The 14,967-nt window shown below is 40.0% G+C and overlaps 2 protein-coding genes across 2 annotated transcripts; one reads left to right on the top strand and one right to left on the bottom strand.

Annotated features, from left to right (window-relative positions):
- The first annotated feature begins 2,587 nt into the window (after positions 1-2,587).
- Positions 2,588-4,669, top strand: LOC121785255. The gene is made up of 4 exons (XM_042183642.1): positions 2,588-2,762; positions 2,887-2,921; positions 2,993-3,852; positions 4,303-4,669. The coding sequence occupies exons 1-4, from the start codon at positions 2,588-2,590 to the stop codon at positions 4,667-4,669; spliced, it is 1,437 nt and encodes a 478-aa protein (XP_042039576.1).
- A 1,917-nt stretch (positions 4,670-6,586) lies between these two features.
- On the bottom strand, positions 6,587-14,772 carry LOC121784944 (wall-associated receptor kinase-like 1). The gene is made up of 7 exons (XM_042183225.1): positions 14,236-14,772; positions 12,794-13,174; positions 9,830-9,845; positions 8,744-9,231; positions 8,186-8,542; positions 7,898-8,074; positions 6,587-7,788 (listed from the first exon to the last, which is right to left on the bottom strand). The coding sequence occupies exons 1-7, from the start codon at positions 14,750-14,752 to the stop codon at positions 6,587-6,589; spliced, it is 3,138 nt and encodes a 1,045-aa protein (XP_042039159.1). The 5' UTR covers positions 14,753-14,772.
- Between the last annotated feature and the right edge of the window lie 195 nt (positions 14,773-14,967).

The raw sequence follows: 14,967 nt of genomic DNA, 5'->3' as shown, positions 1-14,967 counted from the left end.
CTCGTAAACATATGGAGAGAAAATTGGCCTCTCATTTCTCCTCCTAGCATATTTCCCGTAGTGCTGGTTTCTTGTCTAATAGGGACCTCCAAAAACGACCCAAGAAGAAAAGCATTGTCAGTATCCAAGATCTCTGGTGCATCACATTCATATTTCCCCTCCCAATGAATATTGAAAAGCTTGACCTCTCTCCTAAGTCTCATTGGCGGTAGCCTAGGTAACTCTTCCAATTGGTGTTCGGCTTCAGAAGTAAATTTCACTGGATCGACAGCTCCATGATTCTTCCTAGAGAAATTAGCTCTATCCTTCTCATCTACTTGCTCCTTTATTGTTGCCATAAAGTCATCATCGTCTCCCTTCCATTTACCCTCTTGGCGATCAGCGACAACAATAACACCATCATCTCTTGGAGAAATATCTCCCATGGAAGGCGGGACAACGGTTTGCACACGGCACTCTTTCTGGAGCTCTATTGAAGATTGACCTGATATATCACCTCTAGACCAGATATTATCAACGAGATCATTCTCTGAGCATGTGATGTTGGGCGGTCCTTGTAAACCACTCCCGTATCAACACTCTTCTCCCCATATGATGTCAAATATGGCCTAATACCAGGCCAAGTGATTCTTTTTCCACCAGAAACATCTGCCTCAACAATATGTGAAAGGAATTGGGAATCGGCATCTTGCTTTGTGCGTTGTCCTGGTGGGTCCCAACAAGAATATGGTCTCGGCGTTGGCGGCGACGGTGAGTGCAGCGGAAGGTCAGGGAAGGGCAGCTGCTGTGACGGGCAATATTCGGCTGCCACGAATGATATCCAGAGGAGCTATTTCTCTGCTGCACGTGTGATTCTGAGTCCGTATATGGCAGCCGCGGGGGCTGGTAGTCAGGCTGCTCTCGATGGTCTCGGACGTAGGGAATTCGCAGCGGCTTGTATGACTCCATGTAGGTGTTGGGCGGCTGCTCAAAGGACGGTGTTGGCGGGTACCAACAAGAAGGGCTTGACGGGTTCGATGGATACCAACAAGAGTTAGTATCTGGGCAAGAGGGCTGATGGTGGGTGTATGGAGGCGGCAACTGGTCGGTGTTTGGAGGAGGTGGCGGATGAGAATACCAGTGCATATTAAGGCCAGAGCTCGGCGGTTGCTGCCAAGTGCAGGGCTGGTAAGGCTGTTGTGCGGCGGAGTACAGCGGGAGCCCGTCGGGTGGGTCAGGTTCTGGGCTCAACGGAGGGAGCGTGGTTGCTGCCCTACGCTCATGCTCAATTCATCGGGTCTCGATTCAGGCGAACCTAGTGAGAATATTCTCCAGCATTGCGGCTGTTGAATTCTCCGGGGCGTGCATCGCTATTGTGGTGCACGGCCTGAACAGGGACTCCATTCTCCCCATTCCGAGATAGACGTCCATGAACGAAGAAGGGAGGATGAGACTCTCAATGAAAGCACCAGTTGATAAGGGTATTTCCCTTATCACGATGCCGGAGACGATAAATAAGATAAAAGAGAAGTCCCGGGAGGCGAAATCCCGTCGACAAATCAAGGTTTAAACGAAGTACTAAAATAAAACAGAAAGAAGCGTAAATTCATGTATTCATTGATTGCTGAAAGAGAATCACAATAACCCTATTTATAATACTAATACTAACTTAATGAGCAAGAAAATAGATATCATAAAGATACGGTAAATCAAAATAACTAATTAATAAAGATATGAGAATCTACAAATGGATATGCACGTATCAGTCTCATTCTTCCTTTCAAGTTTAAACATCTTTGTGCAAGCTTTGCAACTAGGGTCAACACTTCCTATCTATTAATTATTTTACTACTGCCTAATATTATTTCCGAACAATTAATATTTGAGGCACAATAATCAATTAATTATTTTTAGCCGGACTCAACTTAATGGATTGGAGTACAAAAATAAGGCTGTTACAAAATATGAACGGAATATTTAGAGACGAACCCTATGCAGTAAACATCCAAATTAGGGGTCAAATTGGGATGGCGCTTTACTATAATCATTGTCTGAATATTAATAACTTAATCCCTAGCTGTCTCCAATTGAAATTTAATGAGTTCATTTTTTTTATTTGTAGATCTTAGATTAGTAGTTGAAAGAGATTTGTCTTTGTGTCTGGACGAGAATATTTTCATAAACCTTATTGGATAAGGAAGATGCGAGACATAAAATTAATGGTCTTATTGTTGGGCCTCTTGTCAAAAAAATACCCGAGAATTATCATTTGGGCCCATTATCAAAATCCTGACTTGGCCACACATGCATACATATCACATATGGGTCAATAAAAAAGCCCATTTTCAGCCATAATTACGTTCTTGCTCGAACTTCCCACGTGTCTCTCTCTATCAATAAGACTGGCAAGACTTGGAAAAAACTGCATGATTCCAGTCCACCATAATAGAAAAACAATCCAATTGAGAAAAAATATTCTTGACCAAGAGCAGGGTAATAAAGACATCACTGAAAATTTAATTTCTAAATGGAATACTAATATACTATGTTGATTGAAATAAGAGAAAATCAGACAGAAATCGAATCGATAGAGTTAGCTTTCGGCCTCATGGCTTCATCCCCAACGCTCGAAGATCCGGATTATCTGAAAAGAGTACAAGCATCGCTTGATTCAACAATGCCGTGGATAGGTACGTACATTGCACCAGCTTCTGCCGTCTGCACACTTGCAATGGCGGCCGATGCTTTTATTGGCTTCAGAAGCAAAAAGTATTGGCTTCCCTGTAAGTATTTCTCTCTCAATGCATTCTCCCGGTATGAATAAACTCGCGAGGCTTAGCAGCCTTTATTTGATGTCGACATCGTTGGGCTCCACGGAGAATAATGGTATTGTACTAAACATGGCAGCTTTAGGCATTCTAGTTATCACTATTGCTGGAAATGTATACATTCATTTCATATTGTTCAGATCCTTAGCTCTGGATCTATGTTATATGTGTTGCTTCCCCAACAGATGGTATCTACTGCGCTCATGCTCCTCTTCCTTGCAACGTTATGTTCTGTATCGTTGATGGCTCCAAGAGCCAAGAGATACATAGGATTGAAGTATAATGAAATGCACAAATCGGTCTCGAATAGACAAGTAGAGTGGGGAAGGTTTAGTAGTGATGAGGTTGAAAATATGGTGAAAGGGTATTGGGTGATGGCTCAAACTAGCAGTCCTCAGTTTGTGCTGGCAAGGTCTGCCATTTCTTCTACTTTAGGATTCTGGTGCCTTTTCACAGCTGCAGGTTTGGTCAAAGCTCGGATTTCACATAGGCTTCTATATCCTAGGTATAAAGTCAATTCGAGTGTTTTTGTTACTTCAAAATATCGTTGGTCCGTTGGTTGGATTTTGAACATTCAGTGTACTGGAGTGGCGATTGGAACTATCGCTCCTCTGTTGAGATGGTTCGTTGCTTCGTGGTTCAAGATTTGTGAGATGGAACGAAAGATCTTTAGAGATGAAGTCAAGGTTGACAAGTACTGGACTTGGAGGCTGGTTGAGTGGAGAGACAGATCACTTCCATTTCAAGTTCAAAGCCGCACAAGCAAGAAGCTTCTTCGTGATGCAGTAAGATTTGTTCTGAATTTCTGCATCGGGGTTCAGATTCTCGTTGTTTTAGAAGCCAAACTAGTTCTATTCCTCTCTGCTAGATTTGGTAGAGCAGTTCTCTTGTGTTTACGCAAGAATGAAAGACCTGTTTTAGCGGGAGCACATGTCGATTTTAGCCAATATGTTCTTCTACTTGAAGGTGAGCCACAACTGCCATATAAAGTCCTCAAGAACATCTGCAACGAGGCGGATGAGCTGATAAAGGGTGGCGAAAAAAGGTAGCCCAAGAATCTGATCCAGCTTCTGAAGAAATCCTCAAACTTCAATGGGTTGGGGCGATTTGACAGCAGCGAAATCCCGAGCTTGCATTCTCAAGAACCTCCAAATTGCTGGTCTCAGCCCGTGGTGACTTTGACCGCCATTTCAGTTGCTCTTCTCAACTTTGCAGACGAGAAGGCTAACCAATTAATGGTTTGCATTTGAGGGCTTGCCCATCGTGAAGCTTATCGAGGAAACTCTAGACAGTACTAGCGAGTTAGAAAGCATAAGAAAAGCAGCAGAAGTGGTTTGGATAGGAGCTGAAGTGTACAGAAAATGGGAGGACACGGATATAATGAGCACGAGCGTAGAAAAGATTGTGACAGATTTTGTGGCTCAAACGAGAGATATTCTAATGCAGAACCCTCTAAACTGGCCTGCTGAGTTATAGCTGCAAACTCGATGTACAGGATTGCTCATACGATCTTGTTAGGAATGGGAGATGGCGAGAACCAAACTGATAATGAGCTATTTGTGAGTATATCCATCACCATCTCGGATATATTAGCAGCGTGCCTCACCAATCTAGTGCAAGTCATAACATTGAAGTGTCACAGAAGCGACATTAAAGAAAGGGAAGAAAGTGTGAGGCGAGCAGCGATTCTTCTTGGTGAGAGCAAAGAGATTTTTGATATTCTGCAGCAACGTGAGCTTCCTTGTTTGGATGTGGAGAAAGCTGCTAATTTTGACGAGTGGAGGGCATCCTTGGAGTTGGATATTGAAAATCCATTGGCATCTTCTTCACCATCATCCAGTGACAATTCAACAACAGTGTAGTAGTAATTTTGATGTTGTTTAGTTATGTATCTGGTTATGACTTTTATCTGTTTTTTTGTTTCCGAGTGGTTTGATATTTCCGTTGTGACACAACACAGAAGGAAACACTGCGAAATCTTTCTAACATGGCAGAAAAGATTGTGACAGATTTTACGGCTCAAACGAGAGATATTCTAATGCAGAATCCTCTAAACTGGCCTGATAGAGTTATAGCGGCTAACTCAATGTACAGGATTGCTCAGACGATCTTGGTAGGATTGAGAGAAGGCGAATACCATGATGGTGACGAGCTATTTGAGGGTGTATCCATCACCATCTCGGGTATACTGGCAGCGTGCCTCATCAATCTAGTGCAGGTTATAACATTGAAGTGTCACAAAAGCAACATCAAAGAAAGGGAAGAGAGCCATTCTTCTTGGTGAGAGCAAAGAGAGTTTTGAAATTCTGCAGCAGCGTGAGCTTCCGAGTTTAGATATAGAGAAAGCTGCTAAGATAGACGAGTGGAGGGCGTCCATTACGCTGGTAACTGAAGATCCTTTGGCATCTCCTTCAGCATCATCAAGTGACAATTCAAAAACAGTGTAGCAGTAATTTTCATGTTGTTTTATCTATTTTCAGTCATAACATGTTTCTTATCAAGCGTGGTTGTAACTTTTATCTGTTTTTTTCTTGGTTTCCTGAGTGCTTTAGTTTTCAGTTGCAAAATAAAATGCGTTCTTATCAAGAGTTGTTATAACTTTTTATGTTTTACGATGTTTTTGCATTTAGATGGTAAATGATTCATTGAGTGGATCATCACGGGGAATTTAAAAACGAAGACGGAAAGTATGCCTTGAATCTTTGCCACAAACGGGATGGATGCTCGTTTGATAAGTCGGATAGAAACTAAACTTGGAATACTATTCAAACCAAGGCAAATAAATAGGAAAAAGGCGATCAAGAAAACAGAAACAAAAACAGCTACACATCCAAAAACTAGTAAATGAAGAATAAAAGTTTTTCATGGATGGCAATTTAAAAGAGGGAAAGGTGATGCAGTGAAGTACTAATGCGGCATTTATTCAAACAGGTTATATGCATTGAATATAAATGTAAAATACGAGTTTATAGATAGTAGCTTTGTTGAGAAAGTATCAGCTACAGAATCACCCTACCCCTCATCTAAAAGATTGCTGCATTGTTGAGTCTCTAAACAACACAATTTGAATCTGCATTCTTACTTCTTTAATCTTTAACACTTAGCTGTGCAAACGGCTTATATCACATCAATCACTATTTTTTTACTCTAACTAGACTATTCAATATTTGTTTAATTCTATACAACATTATCCCATAGTTATGTGTCAATATTTATAAATGAAACTATTTAATTAGATAACTTATTAATTCATTGAATTAAACTAATTAATTAATACTACTATTATTAGTCAAATTATTTAATTAATTTATTTTTTCACACAATTTGACTCCACATAAATGGACTTGAAAATACATTATAAGACAATAACTTTTATTCAAATTGTTTGAAACACCCACCCCCCCCCCCCCAAAAAAAATAAATAAAATTTCAGGGCGTTAATTGTGGATGATAAATGGAATCATTTGATGTATATTTTCATGTTTATTCATATTATAAGATGGATGTGAATTAGACTAATGTCATTAAACAAATATAAACATTAAATCGAGACAAAAAATTAAATCGTAATAGAAAAACATGCTCTAAACATCGATTCAACACAATAACAAAAATTAAGTAACTAAATACCCAAGGAACAAACCACAAATCTAAAAGATCCACAACATTTGATAAAAAAAACTTAAAAACAATTGTAAATATTCCAATCATCAATCTCAGAGATCGCATAGAACCAAGTCTTGATCTTCTTATTTGAGTCTACTACAAATGCGTCTATATTATGATGCACTTTCAAATAACACTAACGGATGTGTTTCTGATGATGATGTGAAAGCACTCTTATAACTGTTGGTCCATGTGTACTCAGTGTCTGAAATCATCGCAGACATATCTTCAAACGATCTCACATCTTCTGATTCAACGTTAACACCACTCGACATTTCAGACATCCTAAAACTTTCCAATTCATTAGCAACTTCTTTCATAGTTGGTCTCATTCTCCCTTTCGAGTGTAAACATCTTTGTGCAAGCTTTGCAACTAGGGTCACCTCTTCCTTTCTTCCTTGCTCCCGAACTTTTGGATCTAAAATTGTGTCCATACATTCTTCTTCCATGCATACAAGGAACCGGGTCGCTAGGCCTCTTTCCTCTTCTGTTTTAACAAGAGATATTGGCCTTTGCCCAGTAAGAAGCTCGACAAGAACTACCCCAAAACTATAAACATCACTCTTCTCTGTGAATTGACTCGACCGAAAATATTCAGGATCTAAATATCCAAACGTGCCTTTAACCAGAGTAGTTAAGTGAGTCTGATCTGTAGCAACGGACCTCGAAGTTCCAAAATCTGATACTTTGACAACATATTTTTCATCTAGAAGGATATTACTAGACTTGATATCCCTGTGATAGATAGGCACAGAAGATGCAGAGTGTAAGTACGCTACCGCACCTGCTATATCTGCTGCAATTTTCAAACGCATGTTCCATGTACATGGAAATTCACTACTTGGATCATGAATTAGATCAAAAAGTGTCCCATTTGGCATGAATTCATAAACGAGGAGAGGAACCTCAGTCTCCAAACAACACCCCAATAGTTTGACCACATTCCTATGATTGATCTGTGATAGTATCACCACTTCATTTATGAACTGTTCCAACTGATTCACCTCCACCAACTTTGATTTTTTTATCGCAACAATCTTACCATCATACAACATTCCTTTGTAGACAGTGCCTTGCCCTCCTTGTCCAATAATTCTGTTCCCATTAAAGTTATCCGTAGCCACCTCCAACTCTTTTGCAGGGAAAACTTTTGTTTTTCCAAGTGCACCTTCATTCGTCTGTTGAAGCAAAAGAAGACCACCATTTCGCTTGAAGAATTTATCTTTTACCATTCTTTCCTTTCTCTTTCGCAACAATTTATACAACCAAAAGAACACTGAAACTAGAAGAAGAAACCCCAATCCAGAGCCTATACCTACATGCAAACTTAAGAGTGAGAAAATTAACCAAATTTTACAGATAAGTAAAACTCAATGAGCAGAGCATATCTGATCGATATGAGAGTTGGAACAGTATATTGTTACCTGTCAAGATAGTCATCTTGGTTTTGGAAGGCGGTGGCAGAATGCAATTTGTGCCATCTTTTTTCCCATCACCAATGTACCCTTTCGGACACGAACAGTGAAATGTCCCCAGAACATTTTCGCAAATTGAGTTCGAGACGCATGTATTAGTTGAATCATCAGCGCATTCATTAATATCTGCTAGATACATAATCACTAGCTAGTTGTAATTTGATAAAGCATACTACATTTGTAGTTCAATTTTCAAATAAATCATTATATATAGCGTAATGAGGCAAAAGATTTAACCTTGGCATCCTGGATTGAGGTAGGGATTGCCTGTGTATCCTTTGGAGCAGTTGCAAAGGTACCCTCCAAGCGTAGCATCAAAATCAACACAATCACTATTATCTCGGCAGACGAAGTTAGTGAGATCCTTCCGTGCTTCTTTGCAATTCATCCTTCCGATCCTCCAATCCAATGCCATGCTTGGCAAAGCATTGAGTTGGATCGGGTTTGAGTAATTCATAAATCTGAATACCCTTCTATTACGATCATTTGCATTTATTTTTTCAGTGTATTGAATGAAGGCGTAGCTGCAAGAAATATTGGCACTTGTCCGTTCCTCACTGAGATGGGTCAAATTTGATTCAAGGTAAGTTGTACCTGCAAATGATCCAACACATACTTCACTGTCTACTTATGAAAATCTCTGTAACATCTTATAAGCTCAACATTTCCAAGTGATTTTCTGTTTTTTAAATTTTGTTGTACTATATGAGAATGCGTACCAATAAAACAGTCAAATATATAACTGAAGGTATCTGTTGAATTATGTGTAGAAACAATACATCAACTGATTATTACCTCTTGGAATTGGAACTCTGCAACAACCATCTCCTGCAAAAGATGTTGGTTCATAATAGCACAATCCGTAATCACTGCGATCATAGAATTCAGAGCAAATGGCTGCGCAGCTGCTGCGAATAGAACTTTGTTTGCGTTCTCTAATAACCCCGACAGCCATAACATTGCAGCCAATGGCGGTGATCCAGTTGTCATCTGAAAATCTATATTGCGTTTCCAACAAGTTAATTGTTAATCTTGGCTCAACTTGATAGTCTGTCCAATTGTTGCAATTTGAAGATAGGTTCATGTAGTTGACAATGATTTTCGATGAGTTCAGCTCAGCGATTTCAGTGTTCAAAAGAGGGAGGTAGGGTTTCGCGGGGTTGGTGTCCTTCTTGCAAACAACTTCAAAAGATGGCCCCAAGGAGCAATTTGAACCCACACCAAATGGAAATGGAATCGATACTTTCCCGCATTGATCCATGCATCCACGTTTGGCAATTGAACTTTGATGAATCCGCGAATTATTGATGATGATAAATGCTCGTAAAAATAAATTACGACACGGTGAATTTACGTGGTTCGATTTACTGAAGTAAATCTACGTCCACGGGAAGAAGGGAGGGCAAGATTGTATTGCTTGATCTGGGATTACAGCTTACAACACAGCCTTGCTATATGATTTTATCTCTAGAGAGCTTAACCCTTTTCTATCTGATCTAAGTTCTATTTATACATTGAACTAAGGTCGTGGTTTGCAGCCCCACTAACAAGATCGTGGGTGAGCAATAACTGCTCAATAACTGCTTCGTACCACTAAATAGATCGTGGGTATAGCGGAGGTCGTGGAGGCCTTTCATGAGTCCACTAACTCCTAGTTCGGTCGAATGCTGAGACCGAACTGCTGGACTTTACCGATCAGCTCTTGCCGATCTGAGAGGAGAGCTTGACTGGTCGGCTTTTACCGAGCTGTAGGCTGAGTCCGAACTCTTGGGTCGTGCCGAACTCTTTGGTGCCGAACAGATACTCTTTCTTGGGCTCTGGGCTGATGGGCCGTCACTGTTATTGGGCTTGCCATTAGGGTTTAGTTCGTACCCCATCAAACTTGAAGAGGAAATTTCTGGCAAAGAAGCAAATGAGATGAGGCAAGTTACCACAAGCATTGAGAAATTAACGATTTTAAAGAAAAATTTCTCTTCTCTTTTCTTTTTTTGTTAGGGAAGGTGATTGAATTCGGAATCTTTATGCTAACCCATCACATAATGTTTTCATGTTTTGAATGTCTCCAAGCTCAAGATTGACTTGTTGAATTAACAAGCTGAGTCAAACCAAACTTAAGATCGATTTGTTCAGTTAACAAGTTTCATTTATATAGAAAGGATTTGAATACTTTTGATCTTTTATACCTCAACAGTTCCTATTGAATATTATTACATTTTCTAAGGTTCATGAATCAGTGGTTCAACTCTTAGTATTAATGCTGTGTATTACTTTAATATAGATGTATTAATATTTGTACATGTAGGTTCATCCAACTAGTTCATTCCTACACTAGTATAAATTGGATGATCCTTGTACTCTTTATTCAGTATTCAGTCAAGTATTTAACAAGACTTCTTATGACAAAGTATATCATCTTGTTGTTCTTGTTTTTAAATATCTCCACATAAATTTCCAATAGTTCTATGTAAATGATGATCAGTTTTTACAAAACACAGTGTTGATCAAACCCTATTGTAACTTGTAAGTGTGTATGTTAAGGGATAAGTTCCCTTAACAAGATTCCGACGACGGAGGGATAAAAGTGGACGTCTCGGGCTTTCCCCGGGATCAGCTCCAAACTAGGGTTGCGAGAAAATAAAGAAGACGATAAAAGATAAAGTGACGATAAAAGATAAATTGATATTTCTTGAAATGGAATAGAAGAATACAATATCTCCTATTTATAAGACTACTCTGACTTAGGGAATAAGAAATAAAGATACTAAAAATATATGGAAAGATATGGCAAATCACTAATTAACTAAATAATAGGGTAGAGGGAATATTCATAGAGATATCTCGTATCAACTCCCCCGCGGTTAAAATCCACCTTGTCCTCAAGGTGGGAACCACGACACAATGAAGAGCATCACGAACAAAAGCTTTGGCGAGCTATTCCCACCTGGATCAAACGCACACCGAATAGGGAAGCGTCTCCCTTCCTCATCCCTATCAAAAATCATCAAAGGAGGACCAATGTGATTATCAAAATTCAGCGCTAAAATGGATAGGTTGTCAACCCGTCCAAGAACACTCAAATATAGTGTGTCATTGCGAGGCGGGATCAACCATGCATCACCGTCGAGCAATGTTGGTCGATGATTCATTCCTGCAACATCACCCAATAATTCCAGCGATGCGTTGTCCACAATGGAATCACCCAAATCAATCTGTGATTGGAGAATCTTGATTCGAGAAGCATTCAATTGTCGGGAGCACTCAACCTCTATGCAACCTTGCACCGGTTTCTCTTTGCATGCGGAATCCGGACTGGATTTCTCCATCTTCTCAACTGTTTCAACTCTACCAAAACCAGCTAAAGAATCGAGAATATTTTTGGTAGAATCAGCAAAGCCTTCCTTAACTCGATCACAATCAAGAATCAACGGCGGCGGCAGCGGCTGGTAGGTTTTTGGATGAGGCACCTGCGAGTAATTTTGGCGGGGTAGGGCTGCTGTTAGCAGTGGCTGCTGGGAGGAAAGTTTTGGAGGCTGGTGGTAGTCGTGTGACGGTGGCGGCTGAGTGTGGAAGTTGTGCTGCAGTGGTGGTGGCGGTGGGGCAAGAGTAGGCAGCAGCGCAGCTGAGCGACAGTGACTCGGCAGTGGCGGTGATGGTAAATGCAGCGGAAGGTCAGGGAGGGGGAGCTGACGTGATGGGGAATTCTCCAGCTGCCACAGATAATATCCCGAGGAGCAATTTATAGGCTGCACAAGTGATTCTGAGTCTGTATATGGCAGCCGCGGGGGCTGGGAGTCAGGCTGCTCTCGGTGGTCTCCGGTGTAGGAAATTTGCAGTGGCGCGTATGAATCGATGTAGGTGTAGGACGGCTGCTCAAAGGCCGGTGTTGGCGGGTACCAACAGGACGGTCCCTGCGGGTCCCAGCTGGTAGGCAGCCGTGGTGGAGGTTGATCATAACCCGGGTATCCCTGCTGCCTTGGTGGATTGTACGCGTATGGGTAGGGTTCTGGAGCATAAGTTGGCGTTTGTTGATATCCATAAGACAGATTGCCGCAGTCAGGAAGGTCCCAGCAGGTTGTACGTCGTGGGTGAACGGGCTGCGGCGGCTGGTTCCAACATTGCTTATCATACGTGTGAGATAGTAGATAATAGCAGTCCATGGTGCTGGTGGGGCTGTCCGGTTGGTATGGAGGCGATGGTTGCCGGTGGATCGGTGGTTGAGGCTGTGAGGCCGCGTACAGCCGGGGTCGGTCGGGTGGATCAGGATCGGGTTGCAACGGAGGGAGCGTTGCTGCTACCCTGCGCTCATACTCAACCAATCGGGTCTCGAGTCGGGTGAACCTAGCGAGAATATGCTCCAACGTTGCTGCTGTTGGATTCAATTGCAAGCCTTCGCATGCTTGCGATATCTCCGACCAAGAACAAAGCTTGACTTCGGCCATGAGTCTCTCAATGAAAGCACCAATTGTTAAGGGATAAGTTCCCTTAACAAGATTCCGACGACGGCGAGAGGTCGACGACGGAGGGATAAAAGTGGACGTCTCGGGCTTTCCCCGGGATCAGCTCCAAACTAGGGTTGCGAGAAAATAAAGAAGACGATAAAAGATAAAGTGACGATAAAAGATAAATTGATATTTCTTGAAATGGAATAGAAGAATACAATATCTCCTATTTATAAGACTACTCTGACTTAGGGAATAAGAAATAAAGATACTAAAAATATATGGAAAGATATGGCAAATCACTAATTAACTAAATAATAGGGTAGAGGGAATATTCATAGAGATATCTCGTATCAGTGTAGCTATGATTTATAAATGAATAGAAATGGGGAGAAAAGAAACTAACTCTGGCATCCTCCCTGTAAGTAAGGATTTCCCTCGTACCCTTGCACGCAGCTACATGTATATCCTTTAACACCGAGATAGGTTTCTCTATAATCAACACAAACACTCTTTTCGTGTATGCATGCGTAAGTGTTGGAATTCTTAGATCGGCTGCAGTTCTCAGCCCCAACGAGCCAGTCCAAGCGCACTACCGGTGGCCTTGTTGCAGATGCCCAGTCATCGTTTACCAATGCCGTTGAGTTATTGAGGTAGTACAATGGATATGAATATATGGTTTCATTCCATTTTGCCTCCTGGATGAAAGCATAGCTGCATGGGAAAAGCTTTTCACGTAGTGATTTTCCGCTCACGTCAATAAGTTCTGCTTCCAAGAAAGTTGTTCCTGTGACTCAAATTTAATTTTAGGAAACTGAAATTTGTATTACTCCCTCCTAAAATACTTAAGAAATTTGGAAAAGGTATGAGTTTTAACGCGAAATTAGAAAATGAAAAAGAAAAATAATTATATATAGTATTAGTGAATAGTGGAACTTGTATCATTGTGTAGAGAAATAAAATTCAGAAATAGGAAAATATAAAAATGGATAATATTTTGGTGACGGAGAGGAGTACTTAAAATATCTATTGCATGGTTTAAAAATAGAATATTCTTAAATTGTAGTACTAATTCGAAAATTTGACCCAAACTTATAACCAACTACTTCCTCCGTCCATAAAAAATATGAACATTTGGTTCAACATGAGTTTGAATGTATAATAGGTTAAGTAAGAGAGATAGATAGAAACAGATTTTTAAGTATTGTTAATGGAGAATGTGTCCAACCTTATTAAAGAGAAAAGAATTTTCAAAATTAGAATGTTCATATTTTTTTAGAGACAGATTAAGAAGGAAAGAGTTCATACTTTTGAGAAACAAAAGAAGTATATTTCTTTATAAATATAGCCACTACTTTTTTTTATGTTATTCACTTTAAAAAACTTCTAGCCGACATATTTAACCAATGTTTTAGTTAAATAAAAGTATTTCAGATTGTTTAAAAGTAAGAAATCCACATATTTAGACCGAAGGTAGAAAATGAGGTTGTCCCTTTAATTAAATTGGGATAAAGTTGAGCCAAAAGATTGCGGTTTAATTAATATTTTACTTTTATTTGTTTTTATATTGTAGAAACAACAAAATTAAATATTTGATAAAATCATAAAAACTGATTGGAAAGATTGGGATAAATTTGACAACTTTCAAAAATAAAGATCGAGAATCATTTGATCAAATCAATAAAGATGTGGATAGAATTTGGCACAAATTTATTAGGGACTGTTACTATTAGTTATTGTAATGTTGATATATTTACTTTTTCACTTGGAAATAGTATATACTACTTATATTCATTTCCTTCTGTCTTTTGAGGGGAGGAATAAAACTTATCTGATCTTCAAAATTACCGGTGAATAGGTCTTGATAGCAACAGCCATTATAGTGGCAATCTCCGAAGCCGGCATCACTCTTTTCTGCACAAAACGCCGAGCAGCCGCCAACGGTTGAACTTCCGTTGGATTGCAGCACCATATCATCACACCCGAAGGCAGTGAGCACGTTTCCATCCGAAAGCATATAGGGAGTTCCCGACAAGTTCATAGTCATACTATGTTGTTTGCCCGTTGACTGATCATAGCAAGCTGAAAGCATGAAGGGGCTTTTGATCCGAATGTAAGTTTGATTGAACTCAATCACTTCTTTCTTAATATTATTAATGGAGAGGTAAGCTTTTGGAGGGTGAGTGGAAGAATCGCAGTTGATCTCAAAATATGGGTTGAGGCTGCAATTTGTCCCAACTCCAAATGGATATGGAATCACCATATCTCCACACTGGTCCAGGCATCCATGTTTGGCATGTAGCGCGGCGGAGAGTATTAGTGGTGGGAGAAGTAGGAAGATTGAGATGAGTTGCAGAGGTGACATAATGAATGAGTTTAGTTGAATGATTGTATGCTAATGGAAGTGTATAAGTATGTCTTAAAATATCTCACTACTTGACTTGGGAGACGACTTAGACTATTAAAGTAAATTGATTTATCATAAATGGTAATAGAGTCTCACCTTCAACTAACTCATTTCACTCATATTTCATTTAAAACTAATATATACAAATGAGACCTTATTCCACTAATTTTTTT

The sequence above is a fragment of the Salvia splendens genome, chromosome 21 (genome assembly GCF_004379255.2).
Source record: "Salvia splendens isolate huo1 chromosome 21, SspV2, whole genome shotgun sequence".
Lineage (NCBI taxonomy): Eukaryota > Viridiplantae > Streptophyta > Magnoliopsida > Lamiales > Lamiaceae > Salvia > Salvia splendens.
The sequence above is the reverse complement of the archived record's forward strand: the minus strand, read 5'-3'. Positions and strand labels throughout refer to the sequence as shown.